At 38.4% G+C, this 25,842-nt stretch overlaps 1 protein-coding gene across 3 annotated transcripts in view; it reads right to left on the bottom strand.

Annotated features, from left to right (window-relative positions):
- The window catches only part of tenm4 (teneurin transmembrane protein 4), a 287,914-nt gene that overhangs the window by 134,807 nt on the left and 127,265 nt on the right, over positions 1-25,842 (bottom strand). For all 3 annotated transcript variants that reach the window (XM_088346405.1, XM_088346406.1, XM_088346404.1), the window contains 3 exons: positions 15,338-15,502; positions 8,558-8,772; positions 2,382-2,592 (listed from right to left, as the gene is read on the bottom strand). In XM_088346405.1, coding sequence (XP_088202531.1) covers positions 2,382-2,592; positions 8,558-8,772; positions 15,338-15,502 — 591 coding nt within the window. The remainder of the gene's footprint in view (positions 1-2,381; positions 2,593-8,557; positions 8,773-15,337; positions 15,503-25,842) is intronic.

Below are 25,842 nucleotides of genomic sequence, written 5' to 3'. Positions count from 1 at the left end.
TGAAATTCATTACGGCGCGTAGCGGGAGGAGCTAACTAGTCCGGCGGCGCCAGTTTAATCAGCAGCTTTTCCCTCTCGGTGCGGCCCGATCTGAATGACGGCGAGGAGGAGAAGAAACTCCCCCCCTTCACTTTCGCAACCCCCTTGCTCGCCACCTTTGCCGGGATCTGTGTCATGCAGCAGGCAGGCAGGACAAATGGCTTCACGCTCCAGAGAATTGTGATTCAGAACAGGCGCTGCGGCACATTTTAGCAACCTGCATTAACTCATTCCTTGCCATTGACGTACATAGCCGTTACAATATTGGTATTACGATATTGAATCAATAAATGCACATGACATTGTTGCACTCAATGTCGAAAAATGGGTAAAGACCTCACCCACCCAATTTTTGCGTAGCAAAATTAAAAAAAAAACAAGGAATGAATAAATAATGATATTTAAAATGAAATGTGAAAAAATAGGTTTTTAAAAAGCAATTATTTCACCTAACAAATTGAAACGCTAAATACAAAATTTCACAAACTAAAAACATGAGATGCGAAAAAAAATAATCCTTAAAAATGTATTTTTTGTTTGATATCCGAACAAGGAAAATCACAAATCCAAATTTTGAAACACTTTTTGTAAAACTACAATTTTACATCACAAAATTCAAACTTTTCATAAAAACATGATTGAAAAACTGAAATATTTTAGATCTGTCTTTATTTTTGTTTGTGTTTATTTATTTCCTTGTTTATTCAGTTAAATATTTCAATTTAAGATAAGATAAATACTAAATTAAGATAAATACTATGGGTCAATTCCTTTAATTTTTTACTTCTGTCCATTATCTATATGTTGTTGTGGTGTCATAATAGTCTGTGGTTTGCAATAATATGTGGTCTGTGCAGCTCTTTGAGACTCTTTGTGATTAAGCGCTATACAAATTAACATGACTTGACTTGTTGATTTTATTTCTCATTTAGTAGTATGTTTTCTATGTATCTGTATTTAACTTCAAGATATATAATATACTCTTATTTATTTATTTCTTGAATTATTTCTAGTTTTCCTACTTTTGGTCCTCCTGATCTTCCACATTCCTGTACCTAAATGTCCCCCGTTTGAAGGTGGTATTCAATTTCTGCTGAAGGGCACTCAAAGCGCTGACCCATTTTTCCAAAAGAAGCCCTCCCGTGGGCACAAAGCTCCGCTCTGAGTAATACCTAACTGTCCCCCTACTACCGCCCCCCTACCTGATCCGAGCCCTTTTTCAACTCGAACCCTCATGCCGACAAGAAATAACCAAAGTAAACACGCCGAACTAGCTTGCCCCACATGTCATATCATAGCATAAATATTGAATTGCAGCTGTGCACAGCGGGTGGGGGCCCGAGGAGGGGCCACGTGTCGAATGTAGACGGATCAACATCGATCGTTCATCGCCCTTGTCGTACTAACCCAGAGCTTTTAATTAAAAAGCGTGTGAGGAGAACCCCCAGCTGCCACGTCGGAGAATCCGGACAAGCTCTTAAAGGGACAATGTGTAAAAATCCAAACATAGAGGTCATTGTAGCTTAGAATAGAGGTGAAGTGTTTGCAAAGCACACTACAGAAGCTTGATTCTGTAATGTCTTTTTTGTTCTGAATTGAACAAGACCCAGGCAAAAGGGACAGGCAGCTTCTTATTTAATGACAGTCGAGCAGCAAATCAGAGAGAGAATGTAAGTGCATGATGCCGCTCCTCCCACATCTGTAATTCAAGCTTTAGTGTCTGTTGTCTTTTTGGTTCTGGATCAAAACAAGGCCCAGGTAAAAGGGCCTGATGGCTTTGTAAAAAAAATGCTGGGCAGGCATCAAATTGAGAAAGAGTGTAAGTGCGTGATGGCGCTTCACTCACATGCGTAAATTATGTCTGATTGTGTAATGCCTTTTTTTTGTCTGGATTGAACAAGACCCGAGCAGAAAGGACCGACAACTCCTCAAATGCTGGGAGAGGGGCAAATCAGAGAGAGAGAGACAGAGAGAGAGAGAGAGGAGAGAGAGAGAGAGAGAGACAGAGAGAGAGAGAGAGAGGAGAGAGAGAGAGAGGAGAGAGAGAGAGAGAGAGAGAGAGAGAGAGAGAGAGAGAGAGAGAGAGAGAGAGAGAGAGTGTAAGCACGTAATGCTGGTCCAACAACATGCTGAAATTAAGCTTGAGTGTCAGTTGTGTTTGTATTGTTATAGATTGAACAGGGCCCAAGGAACAGGGCCTGTTAGCTTCATAATAAAATGCCGGGAGAGGAGCAAATCAGAAAGCGATTGTGAGTTCATAAAGCTGATTAACCCACATGTTAAAATCAAACTTGAGAGTCTGCTGTCTGCTTATTGTTCTGGAATGAACAAGGCCTACTCACCAATAGCAGTGGTAAGAAATGACACGGTTTCAACTTCCTTCCCGTCGTTGTAGACAGCCAGATGCCATATTCCGGACTCCATGTACTGGATGAAGCCCGTGTCATGCGTAGGTACAGGGGCCAGGCTCCGCTGCAGTCCGGCGGGCCCCTCCAGGCCAGTGGGGCCACGCACCAAAAGTCGCCGTCCGTCCAGAAGCTCCACAAAGTCGAACTGCGGGCGAAAAAGCTGAAAGTCAGCGAGCAGGATTGATGGATGAGCTGCAGACGGCCATTAAAAGTGTCATGCGAGATGGGTCCGTATCGGTCAGTCCATGAGAATAAGTTAGCTTTCCGCGGCGGCGCTTGACGCATTAGTTTGGATGAACCGCTGATGTTTCACACTGCACCGAAAAATATTTATGGGATTTAACGTGAATGCCGTCAAAGTAGAAGTAAGGAGTAAATCCTTTACTGGAAAATATAACTAATCTTCGGTGGTGAATCTTGCTTTATTGAATAGCTAGTAGCTAGCAAGTGATAAGGTCGTCTTACCTTATTTACAATTGAGAACAAACTTAAGAGTAGGCATACTTTATAAATTCTTAAGGATTTACTTTTAATTTTTACCCCACTGTGAGACATTGTTTGATTGAGAAAAATGATAAATTTAGAAATGCTATGCTATCAATGTCTGATCAAATTGGAATTGTTCATTTTTATTGTATTATGTTCAGTGTTTTTCTATTACTTCTTGTTACTTTGTACAACTCAATCGTTTTTATTCTTCTACTTTCATTGTTTATTAAAAAAAAACTATTTTCATTTATGTTGAGGAAATATTGTTCATTGTTCACCCCTCTATCCATCCATCTTTCAACTTCTACCTAGCTGCCTAGCCACTTAGGTACCTACCTATCTACCTAGCTACCAAGATACCTGTCTACCTAGCTACCTGGATACTGACCTACCTACCTACCTACCTGGATACCTACCTACTGACCTACCCATCTTTTTGTCATGCTAACTGATAAGCTGTTAGCACGTTTTTATGCTTTGTTATTATTGTAACTTGTTGTAAACTAGTTAAGACAATCAAAATAGTCCTAAATTATAGGTTTTACATAGCAACATTTGTTTATATTAAGTAATGTATTGCTCGTGTTAAACTAGCTACAATAGCTTACAAGCAGCTGTCTTTCTTTCTGGCTATACATTACTTACATAAGACACAAATAATCTACCATTTTATTACAGTAAGGTTACAAAAATGTTCAAAATGAATATTGGCAAACTAAACACATTTTAGTTAGTGCTTACATTGAAAAATATGTCCGACCAAAATGGTTGCAATGCTGAACTCATGCTAATTCTTTTCATTAGAATATCTGATACCGTTAAATGGAAACGCACACGCTTCTGAATAACATCTCCGAGCGGTTGCTTTTTCATATTACCCAATGAATAACAATGAGAATACGTTTTGCTATCATCGCCAGTCGGATTAGCCACAGGTAAAAATTTGGAAACGACTGCTTTCGGGTCAAAACCAAACTAAGAACATTCCAAGTATTAAATCAAAGCAAAACTAAATTATGATCATTATTATTATATCTAAGGAAAATAAGTGTAAACTAATTTTTTGCTGCACCCATTAGGCTCTGGCTCCTTGATGTGATTGCTGTTACCTGACCACACAGAAAAGTATTGCAATTTCTTAGCAAACAATCCGTCATGCTTACTGATAAGCAGATAGCCTGCTAGCATTATGTTATTTATAAGAAACCGTATGTATCTATGTTATAAGTCTGAGGCTCGAACCAGCAACCTCTGAGTCTCAGCTAGCTAGTTCGATTTTTAAGGATTTATTATCTCTACCTTGTTGTAACTAAGTAAGAAAATAGAATTTGGTTACGTACGTTTATTATGATATGTCCTTTAACCATAGCTTTTCTTACTCTACTTTCACATACAGTACGCCACTTATAATTGTTTAAAACTAGCTATTTTGATATCTCTTTTTAAGCTTTAAAACAAGAAGCGTAGCTTCGTTTACAACTTGGTATCTTCACATGATAGTTGAAAAATAGGATATCGCTAGCTATCATGTTATCAACATTTTATTCTCTCACTAGCTAGCAATATTTGTCCGACTATCTATCTATATCCATGTGTATTATTGATAACTAGGTATCATCCACCTATCTATGTATACTAGCTAGTTATTATCCATCTATCTATGTATAATTGATAACAAGCTAGCTATCATCAATCCATCTTTTAATTATTGCTAACTCGCTAGCTATCATCCATCCATCCATCTATGTATTATTGCTTACTAACTAGCTATCATCCATCTGTGTATCATTGCCAACTGGCTAGCTATCGTTTATCCACGAATAATTGCTAACTCACTACTTGTCATAACTCTATGTATTATTGCGAATTAGCCAGCTGCTATCCAGCAATGTATGTATCATTATTATTTAGTCAGTTATCACCCATCTATACATTTTAGCTAGAGAGCAAACTATTACCTATCAATTTTTACTAACTAGGTAGCTAGTTTTATTATCTTTTGACCTTGTTTAAAAATAAGTAGGACAAACAAAGAAAGTCATGTTTTTAATCAGGGCTTTATCTACAGTATCTACTTTTACTTTAGTAAGTCATTGAGTACTGGTGCTGTACTAGCTATCTTGCACCAATATTTGTCAGAAATGCTATACACTGAGATTAGCTGCAGGTGACACTTTTAGGTCAACACCAAGTTTAAAGAAATAATAAATGACAGTAATTTCTTTCAAAATTGGGCTTAGAGTAAAAAAAAAATCTCAAGTTCTACAGAAAGATATGATTCATAATGAGCGAAAGATTCCGCCCCCGCGCTGCCCTCGAGAGGCTCCGACTCTTTTACGTGATTCATTGCCAAAACCCGACCGCAGTGGAAACGTATAGTAAATCTAACAAAAGAAGGTCATTCGTAATACGTTATGAATTGGATCTAACAATATAGCAATTTATATTTTGTAGACCAGAATAAATGGGGAAAATTGCTCATACAGTAGAAATGATTGTAAATACAATAGAGGAGCCTGCTATTCTATTTGCTAGCATACAAAAAACGACTGTAGGGGGTTACAACAAACACCAAAATGTGACATAAATACAGTAAATATTACTCATATATTTTAAACAAGAAAAAAATAGGGAGTGCTATAGACGCCCTGGTTACAGCATTCCTAGTCTTTCGCTGTTTTCGTATCACAATGTGGAATGTTTTTTTCGGCCACTAACTAAGGCATTTTCCCTACTGTACATCAAAAGCAAATACCGTATTTTCCGCACTATAAGGCGCACCTAAAAGCCTTTATTTTTTTCAAAAGCTGACCATGCCCCTTATAATACAGTGCGCCTTATTTATGGATCAACATTAAGTTTTCCAACTAACTTGCAGCCGCCGACTAGATTTCCCCCCGAACGCCAAGTATTACGCGGTGTATGCTGGGATTTATTTACCGGCGTTTCATTGGCTAACCAATGTGTCAATCATCATTTGAATCGATCACTATTGGCTAAAGTTATTCGGAGGTCAAGAGGCGGATCCTTTTTATCATTTACAGGCTGGCATTGGCTTAGACGGAAAAACAAAGCCTGCAATTGGCCGAAAAAGATGAATGCGTATAGCACGTGGCTGACGGCATACAGAAAGCATTTTTTTTTGTATTTGTAAATATTTTATTCTCCTGGATTTACTACACTCACGGATATAAGAGGACATTGGCTGCACATTATTATTGAACACAACGACTTCGGTGAGCTACTCCGGGTTTTACATTGTCCCTGTATCTTGTTTCAGACTGAACTCGATGTTTCTGTGTTAAGCGGTGCAGATAATGGATGGAATGGAGTGTCTATTTTTAAATTAAACTCAATTCCAAGTGTTTATTGTCATATGCACAGTAAAGTTGCGAGCGAAAAAGAAAATAGAAACTAAGGAATGGTTGGCATTTCTTGAATCTCAAGACTTTAACCTTCCGAATGATGGAACAATGCATTTGAGTGACATCGTACGGACACCGCATCCGCACGTGTTCTCGACACGTCTTTGCAAGCTTTGAGAATGTTAAGGGGGTAATAAGTTTGACTGAACTATCTGACTGTTTTGTCGACGTTCCCATTGTAGCGCCTTGAAATCCGGTGCGTCTTATGTATGTCAAAAATAGGACCAAAAACTATTTTTTCGGGGTGCGCCCTATAACCCGGTGCGTCTTATAGTGCGGAAAATACGGTACTTTCGCTTGCCGAACAATGTGAAGAATTCAAAAGTTAGAGCTTATGACCCCTAAGATACGTCATAAAAACTAATAATCATAATCATTCCAAATATTAAGATAATACACAATGTTTAGGCAATTTTTTCCCCAAGAAAACCTGACAAAATGTCTGTCAGGTTTTCAATGTAAATCTCTTGAATTTCTTTCTCAAGGTAATTAGCTTGTTTTTATTTTACTAAATATAAAAACAATGTTTCTCATACAAACACACACATAAAGTAACGTTTCAACAATGAGTGTAATTATATCTCTTGTACTTTTATCAATCTTGTATTCTTTTATTTTGAAGTCGTGTTCTTGTCTGTACTGATTCCTCTGACGTTAATAAACACTCCCTCTCTCTGTTCAGGACCTCAGCCAAAAAGGACGTGAGTTCTTTGCTTCCACCATTATGTAGAATTAAACTATATACATGTATTTTATCTGTGCAAATATAGCCACTAAATAGTTTTAATAATGTCTATCCCTGACAATGTCTTATTTCACAAATCATCTTAAAATACCACTACTAATATACCTAACATTTTGATGAATAATGTCAATTTTTTTTATCTTAATAAATTACTTAATCTTTGTCTAAAATATCAATATTGCTCACAATTACTTTTATGACATTTTTTTCCCAAATAAATCCTGACAAAAATGTGCTGTTATAGAAAACTATGAATCGTGTTTCTGTTCTTTCACAAATTAATTTGAATTACTAAAACTTAAATATTGGAAAATATTGATAAATAATTATGAATTTGATTTTTTATTGAAACCTAATTAAACTACTTTAACTGGTATTTTTGATTTTATTTTCACTACATTAGTTTGAAAAACTGCAATCAAAATAATGGAAAGTATTAATGAATAAATTAAATTTGCTTATTAATTTAAACCAAATGAACTACTTTACCTTTGTCTGAAATATTAAAACACACCTTTTTTTTGCCTATTTTTGGTTAATTTTCCCAAATAAATCATGACAAATATGTGGTAATCTAGAAATATGTAAATGTTTACATTCCAAAGACATGCATTTCAGGTTAATTGGCCGGTCCAAATTGTCCCTAGGTGTGAATGAGCGAGCGAGTTGTCTGTCCTTGTGTGCCCTGCGATTGGCTGGCAACCAGTTCAGGGTGTCCCCTGCCCACTGCCTGATGATTGCTAGGATGGGCTCCAGCACCCCCGCGACCCTACTGAGGATAAGCGGTGCAGCTAATGAGATGAGATGAGATGTTTGTATGCCAAATGTAGGTGATTTTTTTCACCCAATACATCATGACAAATATACTAATAAATAATTTCAATATAAACTCTAAATTTCATGATTGAATTCATTTGAAGTGTCTTCATTGTCATTTGAGACTCTTTGTGATTAAGGGCTATACAAATAAACATGACTTGACTTGACTTGACAACATTGTAAACATGCAAACAATGCAAAAACGTAACTAAGTGATATGTACGTAGGTAGGCATTTTGGATATGGATTTTGAATTGTATTAAAATACAATGAAAAAATATCTCATCCATCCCAAAATATTTTAAAATAAAACAACTATTTTGTATGCCAATCTTGTAAGCAATTTTGTACAATAAAACATGACAGAAATGTGCTAATTTAAAAAAAAAAAAAAAATTATTTTTGTGTATATTCACTGAATTACCGTAAGATACTACAACTTAAATATTAGATTTTTTTTTTAAATAGACTCTAGTTAAACAAAATGTGACAAATTAATTAAAAACAAAATTATTATAGAATTGAATAAATTACCTAGTTTTATCTCTGAAAAATTCAACAAAAATACATTTCCCACTTTTCCTAAAAAAATGTTATTCCTGCAATTATTTTGTGTTATGTTTTGAACTGACCTGCGTGTGAGAAGGGGGCAGCCCCCTCCTGCCGTAGATGCCCACCAAGGCGTCCTTTCCGAGCGAAACGTTGAACTTCATGTATACGGGATGGTCCACGAAAATTTGCGAACGCCAAAAAACGGCAGGCGGAATTTGTTGGGCCACTTTGCGACCCACGTCGATTTCGCCCATGTCAATGAAGCTGTCGTCGGGGAATAAGCTATCCAACTTGCCTGTAAAAGAATGAGGGGAGATAAAATCATTAATTTAGCCCCGGATTATATGATTATATAATTTACAATAATAACATCAACGATCCCATGCGACCATTCAAAGAAGCAAATGTAAATGTAGTAGTCTACCGAGATACGGCGTTTCCAGGTTTTTCTAGTTTTCACATTACAATTTTTTATTGTTTTTTCATCCTCCTATACACAGCATTTGTTCTCATCATATGACATAAACTACAAATTTGAAAAACATAAATGTAAACTAGACCCTCGGGTTACGGCTTCCCTAGGTTAGCAAAGTTTTAATATTTTGAATAAGATGCCCCCCACCCTGTCACAGTAATTTCCTTGCCATCATACATCAAACTTTCAAACTTTGCAGTGTTTGTAAGAATGATGCCTGTCTGCTATTAATCAACATCATAGAAGATGCTATTGGTTTGCGTCCCAGTATCATGAAGATGCCGATATCGGTTGAGCCACCACCCTGAATGCCCTTCTTACCCTGTATGTAACATCCCACATGCCGACAATTCTTGTGTAAATACCATGTAAATTATAACTATAGCCTTATCCCCCTTGTCTTATAACATTATCTTCTCTGTTCCTTTATCTTCTTGCTCATACCTCACTATGAATGTGTAAAACTGGAGTGTCATGCCCAATTTCGTTGTCACAATATGTTAGCCCATTTGTAACAATGACAATAAAGGTATATTCTATTCTATTCTATTCTATTCTATTGTCCGGTTCAGAATCTCAAGACTGCAAGTTATTATGATACTGGTTTTTTGGTTTTTTTTTTCTTTTTCTTTTTTGTACTGTATCTATTTGCTATGGGTCAAAAGACTTGCAGTGATAATAAAAGAAGAAGAAAAAAACATGATAACTATAAAAATAAAGCTTGCATAACGAAGAAATACAAAGAAGGCAAACACATTCTTGCTCAGGAATAAAGTGATTAAAGCCAAATAATCTGTAAGGGGGTAAAATTCTTGCAAACATAAGTTTAAAAATCAGTTCTAATTTCAATCTGATGTCTCCTCTCATCTTTGCATCCACCCACAAACTGCATTGTACCCAAGTCAAGTCACACCACAAGGACATCAGATTTCAATTTCCTTGACTTCTAATGTTCTTTTAAAATCATATACACATATTCAAGATCAAAATTCAAGATTCGTATCTTTATCGTCAACATAAAAATGCCAATAAAAGTGTCTTTGCAATACCGGTGTACACTGTTGCTTAACGTTTAAAACTAGGATATAATAAAAAAATAATAATACTATGTATATACATAGGGGCGGTAGTTTTAGATCGTTTTAGGATTAAGGGATCCCAGTTCGAATCCCGGCTTGTCCGTGTTACATGTCGAAGTGTCCTTGGGTAAGACATTGAACCCCCAATTAACCCCTATAAGCAGGTTAGCGCCTTACATGGCTGCACAGATCACGGCCGCTATTGGGAAATGTGAAGCACAATGTAAAGCGCTTTGGGAAGTCATTGACTTGAAAAGCGCTATAGAAATGCAGATCATTTCATTTCATTCATAGTATATACTATGTATATACACGCACACACACATACACACATACATACATAGAATAGAATAGAAGAATAGAAGAATAGGAAGAATAGAATTTACTTTTATTGTCATTCTTTGTAACCATGCACACAGAACGAAATGTCAATACACCTGAGCCGTACAGTTGAACTGTAGCGAGCCGATGCAGCCGCAGCCAAACAGGGCACAGCCATTTTAGACCCAACTGCTTTGTTGGGAGTCATTAGGTGACCAAACCCCCCAATTTTAACCCTTAATGCCGAGCGCTAAGCAGGGAGGCAATGAGTACCAATGTTGTAAGTTGTAAGTCTTAGGACCTCCCAGTCTCTGAGCGGGCGCCCTACCATCTAGGCTACCGAGCTGGTACATACATACATATATATACATATATTTCTATCCCTCACAATACAAAACGTTCACCTTGCGATCCCCAATTTATAACGGATGAATGTCGTATCCCGGGGGTCTAACGTACATTGAATTTAATGTGTGTTGGAAAACCATAAAAAAACTAAAATACAATGTCAACTTGAAGGTTGCTTTATTTTCGAACAATTTTTCCAATGTTCGCGAAATGTAATCTCAGCCTCTGCATGTTTCCGGAGGGACTAGCTACTAAAATAACGACACGTTCAAGGAAGGGGGAGTGAATTAAAAAGGTCGAACATACGGCAGCAAAAACGGTGCCAGAAAATAAACACGACTTGTACAGTTGTAATTGAAGCTATAGTAATAAAGTGAGAGATGTAATTATGTTTGCTGGAAAGCTTGGGCACGACATATGCTGCTTACTGCACTTGGTAGCTGACTTGTTGGAAACAGTAACATCTGTTGACGAGCTCCGACAAGCGAGCTAACGACGGGTGCGCTAACGACGAGCGCGCTAACGACGAGCGCGCTAACGACGAGCGCACTAGCGAAGTCGGGCCTCGGGAAAACGGCAGCCGAAAAGACATGTTATCCGATAAATGGAGCGAGGAGATGGAGAGGCTGGCTTTAAAAAACTTGTACCAAACACTAGCCAGCATACCACAATGGAAATGGTGCAGAAAACAGGTAACTTTGGAAAGGATTTTCAGTTGTATAATTATTCTGAGAAAAGCTTGCTTCACTGAGGTCTTGGACAATTACTTCCAAACCACATTTAGGACAACAATATATGTATTTATAAATAATAAAATAATATAAGGCAGTGAGTAGTGGAAGATATGTGATTAATGTATTGTGTTTTTAAAAATGTACACCTGCAAAGGGGATTGCATGGGATGACAGTTTCTTATTTTGACGACAATACCTCATTGCAGTTTGTTGTTTTGACTATTATGCACTGTTTAAATGGTTTTCACTATCCGCTAATCATGTTTCCGAGCTTTGATTTTTTACATCCTGTAACCTAAGAGATTTATATAAAAATAAAGAGCTCAGGGGAGGGATTTTAGAACAGGTTGGCATTTCTTATCTGAGGTTTATGTTCCCTTATGTTCGCCCTGCAAGTTAAAAATCTATTGATGTCTTCCTCCCTTGTTTTGAGGGTCTACTGAACTATGAACTTAACAAAGTTTTTATTTTTGTGAGAAACACTTGAGTTCAACCTGAACCATGTGGTGAGTCATCATCAGTCACAGCATCTCATCTCATTAGCCGTACCGCTTATCCTTATTAGGGTCGCGGGGGGGCTGGAGCCCATCCCAGCCATCTCCGGGCAGTGGGCAGGGGACACCCTGAACTGGTTGCCAGCCAATCGCAGGGCCACTCACAGCATATTATATATAATTTAGTAAGATTTAGGAAATTCATAATTTGCCTAATACTTTTACATTGAGAAAGTATTTTTCACGTCATAATCACATACCGTATTTTCCGCACTATATGGCGCACCATGTTATAAGGCGCACCTTCAATGAATGATATATTTTAAAACTTATGCCATACATAAGACGCACCCCATTATAAGGCGCTATAAGTGCATGCTGGTTTAAGATCAGGTAATTGTGCAATTTTGTAATTGTAATCCTGTGCAGTCCTTCGAGACATTTTTGGGATTAAGGGCTATTTACGGTAAATAAATGTGACGACTTGACTACAGTAGAGAATGTAGTTACTTTATGCAACCTCTAGATGTTGCCACGCTCAAGGGAATGTCAACAAAATATTCAAAAAGGTCCAACTTTATTAACAAACAAGCTTTCCACAACTCCATTCACTCCCAAAATAAATAAACAGCCGTTTTATTATTTTCTCTGAGGTAAAGCATTTTCGTGACACATCTTTGAACAACATCGACATATCATTTTATTTTTTGTCCATTTAGTCAACACGCAAAGAAAAAAACGTCTGATACTGTTATTTTAAATGAAACGTTAGTGCAATCGCAATAAAGTGACACTCGTAATGTGCAAAAACAACGAGTGCAAAGCAATAACAATAAAGCAATAACATAATAACTGTAAAATGTAAAACATAAACACACAAAAGAAAAACAAAGATCACTCTATAAGCTCCTCATCGACGAATCCCTCGAATTCTTCTTCTGCTGTGTTCGAATTGACCATATCTCAGTGAATGGGCCATCCAACACGTCCGGTGTTTTTGTGCCAGCGCTGTTGCCTTCATACGTATAGTTATCGTACTGACACTTCTGCTTGCCGCTCTTTGTTGAACAACCCACTGTTCAAGTGTCTCCTCTAACTCTGGCCATCTTGCTTTATTGCCACGGAAACTTTGTTGAGTTTTCCTTACTTGGCGGAGCTTATCTTCACCCTTTCTCCACTTCCGTACCATCGATTCATTTAAGTTTAACTCTCTCGCTGCCGCTCTATTGCCGTGTTGTGCTGCGTGACTGATCGCTTTGAGTTTAAACTCGGCGTTGTACGCGTGTCTCTTAACAGGAGCCATTTTCTTATACAAATGCACGTATGAAAGAGAATCTCGCTCTCTCTCTCTCTCTCGCTCTCTCTCTCTCTCAAACGTGACATTCTGAATAATTCTGCGTTTGTTTAAGGTAAATTGTGCTTTACATCTTCACCAGTCATAACCCTGGATTCAGACAAATACTGTATTTGTTGAATATGAATTAAGCAGTTTAATGGGGTAGCCATTTTGCCACTTAGTAAACAAATACAACACGAGCCCCGGCAACTACCAATCGTTTAATATTTCCCAGTATGCACAGCGCGAAAAATGGAGTCGGCGGCTGTTTCTCGTAGTTGCGAGACCTTGCGAATTTAATATTGAGCCATATATAAGGCGCACTGTGTTATAAGGCGCATGGTCAGCTTTTGAAAAAAAACAAGACTTTTAGGTGCGCCTTATAGTGCGGAAAATACGGTAATTTAATCTTTTTTTATCCTTAAATAAACTATTTTTCAGTTAAAACCTATGCTCATGGTGTTGGTTATTTAAAATTAGAAACAGGCAGGGACATAATGTACTTTTAGTATTTTAAAACAATGCTGGTTGAACAAAACTCTCAATGGTTTGGGTGCTGAATACATGAAAATATGGTATGGTATGGTATGGTATGGTATGGTATGGTATGGTATGGTATGGTATGGTATGGTATGGCATCATATGGTATGTGCATGGCAGGGGATGGCATGGCATGGTATGCTACAGTATAATACAATAAAGTTTGGTAACATAGCCAGTTACATTATAGAATATAATGAAAAACCAGCAAACTATGAAAAATGCTTGTCTTACAGTCTAAAATATGGTATGGTATGGTATGGTATGGTCACATGTGGATCAACAATGGCAACTCTAGAAAAAAGCAAAACTGAAAGAAAGTGTGTCTTTATCTAAAAATGTGGTATAGTATGGTATTTTAAAAAGCCATTGATAACTACTAACAGCAAAACTGTGAAAAAAATGTTTTCTTACAATCAAAAAATATGTTATTTATGGTATGCTATACGAAATCAGTGTTTAAGGGATCCAACCAACCAACCAACCACGTATGGTGTGTATGGTAAAGTAATGTATGCTATGGTACAGTACAGTACAATATGGTAAGGTAAGTAAAGAGTGTCGTAGTCCAAAAATATGTGTATACTATGGTATTGTAACATGGGGAGTAATATTGTGACAATACTGAGAAATCAGCAAAACTGTGAAATTAAACCCCATCTTATGGTCTAAAAATACAGTACGGCATGGTACGGCATGGCAAGCACTATTGACAACTCTATTGAGGAAAGAGGTGGAGGTCAACGAAGTAGTCCCATATTCCAGGACAAAATGTCTGCTAACTCTTGATGCCATTACAGTCCAGCTTACATGTCAATCAGCACCGACCTAATTAGCAGTTTTGGCGCCACGCCATGTAAAAGACGCAACGCTTGTGCTGAGGCGGCAAAACCAGACACCGACAGCTCCTCATTGTTAGCCGTGACAGGGGCCCAGAATGAGACTTATTCGGAAAAAAATATTGATTGCCTTTCCCCAGCGGCTGAGCCCAGCCCCTTTTCTCCAGCCCCCTGGCCTGCCAAACGCTCTATCCTGCCACGTGTTAAATGAAAAAAGACAAGTGCGGGATTCATCTATATGGTAATGACCCCGTTCGCTACCTCTTGTGGCCTGCCAGTGGCAAATGGCACAACCGTATTTTGGCCCATTTGCCCCGGAATGGGAGCGAGCAAAGTTTCCTGGAGTCGAGCCTTCAGTACCGCGGGGCTAGCACATGCTTTCTTTGGCTGCCAGGCACGGGTGGGGAGATGAAAGTGTGGCGTCGGTCACGAAGGGTTAGTAGTTGGGTAATCCTACCCCAACCGTGACAGTCGGAGCCCCGGGACGCTGGCTCCCTTAAGCCGTGCCATTTTCTCCCTCCAGGAAAAAAACCGAGGCTTTCACACTGATGAGCATTTTATAGGATTACAATGCAGATCTAGCAGGACCAGCGTATGCCAAAACAAGCCAACTCTCAACAAATGTCATCGGTTAACTACCGAGAAAACTCCATGCCTGAGCCATGGCGATAAAGAGTCTAGAATTCAAACTTACCATCGTCTTTGCTCCGGCGATCAGGTAGATCCGAGCCGGTGTTTCCAAGAGGCCTCAAGCTCAGGTCCGTAGGGAAAGGTATACCGCTTGCGTTTTCATCCGTCACGTGATAGACTTGTTTATGTGTGGGCTTCAGGTCCCAGTTTAGGCCAAAAAGGTGCATGGCTGAAAGGGTAAACACAAAAAGTGGATTTTGGTGAGTTACGCTCCAAAATGAATAAAATAGAATAGAATAGAATAGAATAGGGACAGCACGGCAGCGCAGTGGTTAGTGCGTGTGCGGCACAGTTCTTGGGAACCTCCTGTGTGGGTTCGAATCCAGCTACGAGACTTCCTGTGCGGAGTTTGTATGTTCTCCCTGTGCTTGCGTGTGTTTCCTCCGGGCACTCTGGTTTCCTCCCACATTCCAAAGACATGCATTTCAGGTGGATTGGCCGGTCCAAATTGTCCCTAGGTGTGAATGAGCGAGCGAGTTGTCTGTTCCTGTGTGCCCCGCGATTGGCTGGCAACCAGTTCAGGGTGTCCCCTGCCCACTGCCCAATGATTGCTGATATGGGCTCCAGCACCCCCGCGACCCTACTGAGGATAAGCGGTGCAGCTAATGAGAGAGATGAGAGAATAGAATAGAATAGAATAGAATAGGTCTTGGGCAGCACGGCGGCGCAGTGGTTAGCGCGTGTGCGGCACAGTTCTAAGTTTGTAAGATCAAACCTCCTGTATGGAGTTTGCATGTTCTCTCCGTGCTTGCGTGGGTTTCCTCCCACATTCAAAAAACATGCATGGCAGGTTAATCGTCCGGTTCAAATTGTCCCTACGTGTGAATGAACGTGCAAATTGTCTGTCCCTGTGTGCCCTAGGCCTGGCTGGCAACCAGTTCAGGGTATCCCCTGCCCACTGCCCGATGGGCTACAGCTGGGATGGGCTCCAGCACCCCCGCGACCTTACTGAGGATAAGCGGTGCAGATAATGGATGGATGGATGGAGAATAGTTCTTTATTGTCATTGACAACAAAAGAGTAAACGTTCTTTGCAATAAGATTAGACAAGGTACAATAAGATAAACACGATAAACACAGAATAAAGACTTAAAAGAGTAAATGAGATAAGAAATATTGTAAATTGATAAATATGCTAAATTTATTACAAGGTAGTGATTGGAGACTAGCATGAATTGTAAGTGCAATTTATATTCATATATCAATAGTGCAATGGGAAATACTGCATATTAACAATAGTAGAATAACATTCAGAAGCAACTAGGTCATCCGTTCATTCATTTATTCAATCTTTCATTCATTCATTCAATCACTCACTCATTCATTCATTCATTCATTCATTCATTCATCCATCCATCCATTCATATCGATTTTTCACTTAAGGTGGTGATGGTCCTGTTAGTCTTTGCTTTAAGGGACCCAAAGCATCTATCAGAGGGTAACAGGACAAAGTGGTTGTACCCGGGATGAGAAGATTCCTTAATAATATTGTTGGCTCTGTTGTGGTATCGCAAGCCGGCAATGTCCTCCAGACTGGGCTGATTCTGCTCTAAAGGGTTTTCTAGTCCACTACCCTGAGGGTGTAACTTATGGATAGTTTTTTGTTTAAAAGATGTGGGTGCATTGATTTGGATTTAATCTGAACTTGAACATACGCCAACACACCCAAACAGAGGTGAACACATGGCGGAGAGATAATTAGTCGATCCAACAATACATGTTGAGAACATTTTGAGATTTAGTGTATTTCATGGCAGAAAATAAAGGGTCCCGAGAAAGTTTGTGACAAGAGAAGAACCATGAGCGAGTTGAAGAAGAAAATTATTGTATAGGACTGACCTTTTAGCAAGAAACATTCCTTTAAACATGATGTCACACATGCAGTATCGATACAGTAAACCCCTGGGAACCGGTGTCAGTTTAATTTGGAATAAGATTTTTTAAATGTGGCATTTTCCTAACTATACGACAACAAAAAACTGATGAAATTCAGACTTTGCAGTGTTCGCATGAAGAGTTACGTTTCTAAGATGCCTGTCTGATATAAGTCGACGTCATATAAAATGCTGGTTTGCATTTGGTTTGTGTTACTGCATCATGAGAGTTCTGCTATGCGATTGGCTAAACCACCTCCCACCATTAAATCTCCTCCATTCAGTCCCAAATCAGTTCAGAATAGAAGATTATATGATAATGTAATTTTTACTATATTCGTTATGAGTGACAAGACTTGCAGTGGAAGTTTTGAAATCTGTTTTCATTTTAATCTGCTGTCTCCTCCCACCAATGCATCCACCCACAACTCTACTCAACAGCACAAGTCATGAAGTACAAGTGGTAAATCAATTTTCCTTTTTTTTATATGAATATGTATTTATATTTTAAATTATAATTGCATTACAATTAATATACTCTTTTCTTGTTATTATTATGTAATTACATGTGTTTCTGGGCGTACAGGACCCATACGCTTATTAGAATATATTTCTATCCCTCACTGTATGGCATTTTTACTATAAATGGTTGCTCTAAATTCTTTAAACTTCTCCGCTTCAGATGAAATCAGGATGCACAAGCAAACATGACGGAGGATTTATGAGCTCAAGGCAAATTGTACCGAGCTTTGGCATCCGTGAGCCTTACCAACCCCGGGCGACAGCATCTGCCTGCCCCACGTTGGCATGGACCACCCTTGCTGCCCTGCGATCGCCCCAGGCTGATTAAACCCGGCCCCATCCCCAAAAATACAAGACCGAAGCCCAACAGAAAGAAAGCACTCATAGAGGTAAAGGATTTTTCAATGCGAAGGAGCACACTGATGATTCACAAGCTCGACAAAAGAAATGTTGCACAATGGTTCTGCAGGGGGACAGAATCTGCAGGGGGTGGAGGGAGGATTGAAAAGTGGGGGTTTGTGACAGATCACCAATACCAGAACGGACAGGATGAGCTTAGCGAGGCGAAAAGTAAAACGTCGGAATTCGACGGTCAGCAGAAAAAAGGCCCGAGAACTCAATAGAGCCTTTTTTATTGTTTTTTTTGCTCCTTTAAAGCTCATTGAGTAAATAAATGCACAATTGATTTATCAACAATGAAATCTGTGTTAATAACAGGGGGAAAGAACTCCTCGGTTGGATGAAGTTGAGGTATTTTGGTGTACTTCTGGTTGCATAGCCCTAATTTCTTTTAGAAAATGATACAAAAAACACACAACATAAAAACAAGACGTTGAAATTCATATTCAAACATATACCAGTCTCATTTAATTAATTTTGAAACAACACTTGAAACATCCGAGCAACTGTGCGAAAACTATTGAGAAAACTAAGCAGTTTAAAATTTGTTATGTGGAAACAAGTGACAAATTTCAATGGTTCTCAATGCCCTCAATTGGTAGTTGTGCATTGCATAAGCTGGTCGGATTCTCTGCCAAAAGAAATTTAAAACCATGGACAGAGATGAAAAAACTCAGTATATAGAAGTTCGAAGGAGAGATTTTTCAGTTTCTCTGGATGTTATTTTGTGGGCTGTCTCTGAGATAGTCATTTATTATGTTTCAAATTACTTTCCTCATTGTTTTAAACAATATTTACTACCCTTAAAGATGACACTCTTCAGTGAGGTGCCGATGTTTTGAGATTCTATTTCATACTGGAATTTTGGGTGAGGAGAGGACAACATTTACAGTTTGATCTTTATGTGTACTTCTTGCTTCGAAGTCCTTTGTTCATTTAACCTATTTGCATGAAGACTGCAAAAAAATACATGGCAAAAGTTGGTGAGATTCTCTCCGGAGGTTCATTAGGTACCTTGGCTAGAGGTGGAAGAAGGCTTCTTTAACTCAGCTCAAATGGGGTAATTTGATTCCAGTAAACATTATTCTGATAAAACTAGCAGAAAAATGTTGTTCCAGTCAAGAGTTTCTTAGGGTTTGTATATGTTAACGCCTGTCCCTTTTTGTGGGCCATGCCAAAGACAATGCAGGCCATTTGTTTTCGGTTCCAAGATATTGTTACTTTGGATTATCAAAATGTACTACCCTTTCACCAGGAGGTAGACACAAAGACTACACTCTTCAGTGGGGATGCCAAGATTCTGAGGCCCCATTTGACACTGGAGTTTTAAGTGAGGTTAGGGAAGAAAAATCTGACTTTGGACCTTCATATCCCTTGTGAAGCTCTAAAATGTAACACTTCAGGACTGAGTCTCGAAATGGATACAAGAGGTTTACAGAGACCAAAACTCCAAACACTGTAATTTTGAATTTGTAAGACAAGTCCTCAGGGCATGTAAGATACAACAAAGCAGTTCCGTTTTGGTAACACAATTAGGTCCAAAAGCTAGACAGTAAATGGAATCCACGGTCACCAGCAATGGGTAACGCCAATTCTCACTCAACTTTCCTACTTCTGGAATTAATCCATTTAGTGAGGCTCGGTTCTGCTGGAGGAAAGGAAACATAAATCTGACTTTGGACTTTCAGGAACCTTGTGAAGTCCTGGAATCTTAGGGAGATTGGGTATCAGAATTGGATACAGGAGTCCGACAGACACGTCCCTGACTAGAACTTCCACAACTGTAGTTTGATACTTTGAAATCCAAGACCCACTCAACAAAGTCCAGTTTTGGTATTGAAATTAGGACACTGGGTGGGATGGAATCCACTGTCACCAAAAAGGAGTGGCCCTGACTCTTACCCTGTCACCCAACTCCTTTTCTTCTGAAACAAATCCATTGAGGGTAGCTTGTTTCTGTTGGAGGTTTCTTCCTAGGGGAGTGTTTTATATCTATGTTGTCCACACTTGGTCTTCTAAAACCAATGAGGTACAGTAGACATGAAACAAAATCAAACATGATGGCCAGAGATGAAAAAAGGCTTAGTTGACCTCGTTTGATATTTTATGATGGTGATGTCAACGCAGTCGTGTCTCCGGAAAAAAGCCCAGAGTTTCTCAGGCTTTATATAGGTTAGTGTTTGTCCTTTTTTGTAAGAAAATACAGTTTTAGTTAATCAGATAATTTATGGACTACGTGCGAAAATTGAAGGAATAGTGTGTTAATGTATGCGCTTCTCAACGACACAGGGTGGTCGGTTTTGTTTGTTTGCCCTCAAGTTCTTTAAGAAACGTCTTCACAATGCCAGACAAGGCAATTATCTATGTTACCACCGACGAGCAGGGAACGACACCGACATCCGACTTTTTGTCCATTATCACCAATGCAGTTGTGACCCCTGCTCTCATTCTTTTATTTATCTTTTCACGCCTGTTTTGTAGCGCAAGAGGGACAAAGTGAGCTCGCCGATCAGGAAACGCACTTTGGGCAAAGTCACCGGGGCAGGATGCGTCGTTCCGAGTGTCCTACTAAAGTGTCCATTCTTCATCCTGTCCGTCCCCGAGGCCTCCTGGCGCGAACGAGTACTCCCATCTTTAAAGATTTACGTCAGGGGGGGAGAATCTTTCACCAGCAGAGAATGGGCTACCGACCAAGATAGAAGGATTGTTTAAGGCACACAAATCACTACCTTTGCTAAGTTGCATGTCTGTAACCAATTGATGATAGGGACTATTAAAAATAACGAAGCAATTAAATCAACAAGTTCTTCCAAGGGCATGACAAGTTTCAAAATAAATTTGATTCCACTGTCTTCTCTCCCATCTGCATCCACCAGCTACGCCAATCGACCAGATTAATTCATGTCACACCAAAGTAAAAAAAAAATCATTTTTCCTCTACATGTGTATTTATTTATAATGGTATTCTATCACATAGACGTATTTTCCACATACAGTATTTAGTACTTACCTTGTCCTGTTTTCCAATATAAATATTTTATGTGAGGTTTGTATCCCCCTCTATAAAGCAATTTCACCTTGCAACACCCACCTCAGAACATATTCAATACTACAGCAGGGGTGGGCAACATTTTGAAGTCGCGGGCCGCAATGGGTTGAAAAAAATTGGCAGAGGGGCCTATCCTAAACACCTAATCCATGTTTGTCATTTATGAATATGTGCCGACTTGTTTGTTTTTACAAAGAATCCTTTAAATCAAATTGGTTTTGAAACGCTTACAGTGAGAGCAAAACAAAATACAGGGTCCCTGTTTTAAGCTCTTAATGAATTATTTAGTTTTTTAGTATTAATCTAGTACACATATATATATATATATATATATATATATATATATATATATATATATATATATATATATATATATATATATATATATATATATATATATATATATATATATATATATGTATGATTTGATTTCCCCCTGTGTTCCTGGACAGAACCTCCGCTCGGAAAATCCCGGTCTACATTTGACTCAGAGAGCCAAGAAGTCTGCAGGCTCGAAAGCGTCCTCCATCCGGGCCCCGGTGCTATGGAATGCTCTGCCTCCGGAGACAAGATCTGCAACCTCAGTGGAAGTTTTTAAATCTAGACTTAAGACACACATCTCTTCAAAAGCGTATGATTGATAGTATTTCCATATCACATTTTTTGTAGTGTATGTGGTAGTTTGTATTACTGTAGTTGTATTTCTGTAGTATTTCTGTAGTTTTTGTAGTATTTCTGTTGTAATATTTCTGCAGTAGAGTTTTTGTATTATAGTATTTCTGTAGTGGTAGTTTTTTAGTATTTCTTCACTAGTACCTTTAAATGATTTCCATAGTAGTATTTGTGTAGTATTTGTAGTCATATTTTTATAGTATCTTTCTTTTAGTACTTTTGTATTTTTGTAATGTAGTTGTATTTATATACAGTAGTTGTTGGTGTTTTTGTAGTATTACTGTAGTTGTATTTTTTTTGTTTTTCTTTAGTAATATTTCTGGAGTAGTATAGTATTGTTTTTAGTATTCCTGGACTTGGATTCTTGTACTATTATTGAAGTATTTTTGTAGTATTTTTGTAGTATTTCTCAAGTATTTTTGTAATATTAGTGTGGTTGTATTTTTGTATTATAGTATTACTGCAGGGGCAGCACGGCGGCGCAGTGGTTAGCGCTTGTGCGGCACAGTTCATGTCATGGGAACCTGTCGTGGGTTCAAATCCAGGTCCAGACTTTCTGTGCGGAGTTTGTATGTTCTCCCCGTGCTTGCGTGGGTTTTCTCCGGGCACTCCGGTTTCCTCCCACATTCCAAAAACATGCATTTCAGGTGAATTGGCTGGTCCAAATTGTCCCTAGGTGTGAATGAGCGAATGAGTTGTCTGTCCCCGTGTGCCCTGCGATTGGCTGGCAACCAGTTCAGGGTGTCCCATGCCCACTGCCCGAAGATGGCTGGGATGGGCTCCAGCCCCCCCGCGACCCTAATGAGGATAAGCGGTACGGCTAATGAGATGAGATGAGTATTACTGCAGCAGTATTTTCGTACTTTTTCTATAGTATTTTCTATAGTATTTTTTATTTTCTGAATGAAAGCAAAGTATTAGTCCTTTTTTAAGGACTAACTTAGTTTTGGAGTAAGTTTGTAGTATTTTTGTAGTATTTCTGTAGTAGTCATTTGTCGTAGACACACATTTTTATCAGCAGCAATTTACTTACAATTATGTACAGTATACAGTATAATTTGATCATTTTCGTTTGGTGGACCAGGTGAAAAAAACAGACGGGCCGTGTGTGGCCCGCGGGCCTTAGTTTGTACGTCTATGGTCTACAGCAGGGGTCGGGAACCTTTTTGACTCAAAGAGCCATAAAAGCAAAAAATATTAACTTTATTTTGGGAAAGAGCCACACCATATATTATGAGACAAATTTACAAAATTGCTAAACCCGCACCCCAGACAAAAGCTTAGTCTTCAGCACATTTATTTTTGATGATTTGATAAAAATTATGAAAAGAGAATAATGCCAGAGCCCCTGTCCCAAAATCAACAAACATACCACTTTAAAATTGTCTCTTTCTTGCAATTACTCAAAATCGGTTAAACTCCTTTTGACCCTTTTTTTTCATACATATTGGTTTCAAAACCAGATGCAAAAAAACGTCACAACATTCTGCAAATAGGGAGCCTGATGAGCTCACTTTTGGCGCAGATGGCGTAGGGCGAGAGATGGGAGGGAGTGCTTGCGCTTTTTGCATGGCTCCACCCATCCCTCCTACTCACCCAATCAAAAAACTAAGTTCTCTTCCGGTGTTTTGGCGTATTTACAGTGTGTTCTGTGGATTCATCATAAGGTATCTGAACACTGAACACAGATTATATAGTGAACTTTTATATAAAGGATTCTTTAGCGTTGTACAGCCAAAACGAGTTTTTTTCCCCCCTTTTTTGTGTGACACCTTGACTGTAAATTGTAGTGAAAAATGTGCCCTATATATACTGCGAAGTAACGCCGTAAGACTTAGCTCTGGATTGGCTTTGCGTGTACCTGAATAGGACGGACAACTCAAATTTCGAATAGGATGGAGAAATTTTGCATGCAATCAAATTTGTCTCTGAGCCATAGATATTCATAGAAAGAGCCATATATGGCTCGCGAGCCATAGGTTCCCGACCCCTGGTCTACAGTATAATTGTAAACTAAACGTTTATTCCTAGTCGATTTCGCTTTTCATGGATTGTTTTGGGAATAAAGCAGGATTCACAGTACAAACTCTGCAAAAACACGGGGACAATTTTGTCGGACTAACGAGACACTTCTATCGAGACGTCCAGCGATGGGGACAAGCTGCGCTCTTGAAGAGGCGAAAAGCTGTCAAGAGTTTTTTGGGGGGGTACGCCGTGGCCCCATTTAACTTAGATCTTGGCAGGGAAGTTGGGTCACGGCAGGGGCCATTTAGGAGACACGGAGGGAAGAGATTTCTCCCCTGCGAGGTGAGTCAGCCAATCAGCCCGGCGCGTTCATGATGGTATTGCCGCTTTTAATCATCAAAGGGACATCTGAACTATCCACCCGGCGTTGATTCCTTCACGGCTATGATTGTGTTCAGGAACCGGAACAGAAGTGGAAACCTTAGTAAAGTAGACTCCGGGATACGGCCTTATGAGGTTTTCACTATATGGTGTGAATGACTTCTATTACCGTATGTTTATCCGGGAGTGCCATGTCTAATCATGTTGTAAACAATATTCACTATTTTGTTAGCAAAGGAAATAAAGACAATTCTATTTTTGAGAAAATGTTTTTTTTAATCCCTATATACAGCATTTTCCCCACCTTGCGAGATATATGACAAATCATTTTGAATACCCAAACGTTTAGAAAATTCAAAGTTTTTTTGTGTTCAAATTAAATTGAAATGTCTTTATTGTCATTGATTTTAACGTATAAAAACATTGTATGCAACAAGATTGGACATGGCACTCCATGGTTAACATGTAATAAAGATGTATTAGGATATATAGGCAAATGTGTCTAACGAAATCGTGTAACTTAATCTTGTAACAATTTTTGTAACTAAATCTCGTAACTAAATGTCGTAACTTAATCTTGTAACTCATTCTTAAAACGTAATCGTATAATTACATTTAATAACTAAATCTAGTAAATCTCACAAATTATATTTGTTACCAAATCTCATAAATAAAATGTCATAAATTAATCTCGTAAATAAATATAATAAATATGTTACATAACTAAATTGTGTTACAAAATATTTCAAATAAATCTTGTAACTAAATCCAAAAGCCTGAGGTTGTAACTAAATCTTGTAAATACATCTTGATGTCAAGTATTAAAATTAAGTATCGCAATCTAAACTCGTTACTAAGTATCGTGCTAAATAGTGTAACTAATTCGCTTAACTTAACCTAAAAATGTATAACTAATTATTGTGAATAAATCTCATGATGTAATTTTGTAACAAAATTTCTCACCCTAATCTCGTAAATAAATCTCACAACTAGATCTTTTTTAACTAATTCTCACAATAAATCTGATGACCAATCCTCTAACTATTTCTTTTTTACTAAATCTCGTAACATAATCTCGTAACAAATCTTGCAACTTGATCACGTAACTAAATTTCATAACTTAATCGTATTACTAAATCCTGTTAGTAAATCTCATTACTAAATATCATAACCAAATCTCTTTAATGTCAGACCTAAATCTCTTGACATAATTTGGTATCGTATCAAATATCGTAACATATCGTAACATAATCTCATAACATAATCTCACAACATTATCCTGTTACATAACTTCGTTACATAATCTCATAATATGACAGAATCTCTCCGCGTGAGATTACACTCTCATCCAAGCAAGATTTTTTTCATTTCCATGATTACTTTTGCCACATAACTTCCTATTCCTCTGAATTGACTTCCACTTTAAGAGGATTTTAATCCCGAATTTTGCAATCAGCATCTATCGTTGAGAAGTTTTGAGTCATTGGAGCATGTCATCGCGCTACGCCGTCAAAGTGGCAAGTAAACAAAACCGACTCTGGGGTCGCAACATGCATCATGGGGCTGAATTGGCCTAATTAGACATCACGACTTCAGTTCCTCCCAATTACACCGCTTACGCAATTAATCACAGTCCAAATCAAATGC

The sequence above is a fragment of the Urocampus carinirostris genome, chromosome 10, assembly GCF_059441175.1.
Source record: "Urocampus carinirostris isolate Australia breed hairy pipefish chromosome 10, RoL_Ucar_1.0, whole genome shotgun sequence".
NCBI lineage: Eukaryota > Metazoa > Chordata > Actinopteri > Syngnathiformes > Syngnathidae > Urocampus > Urocampus carinirostris.
The sequence above is the reverse complement of the archived record's forward strand: the minus strand, read 5'-3'. Positions and strand labels throughout refer to the sequence as shown.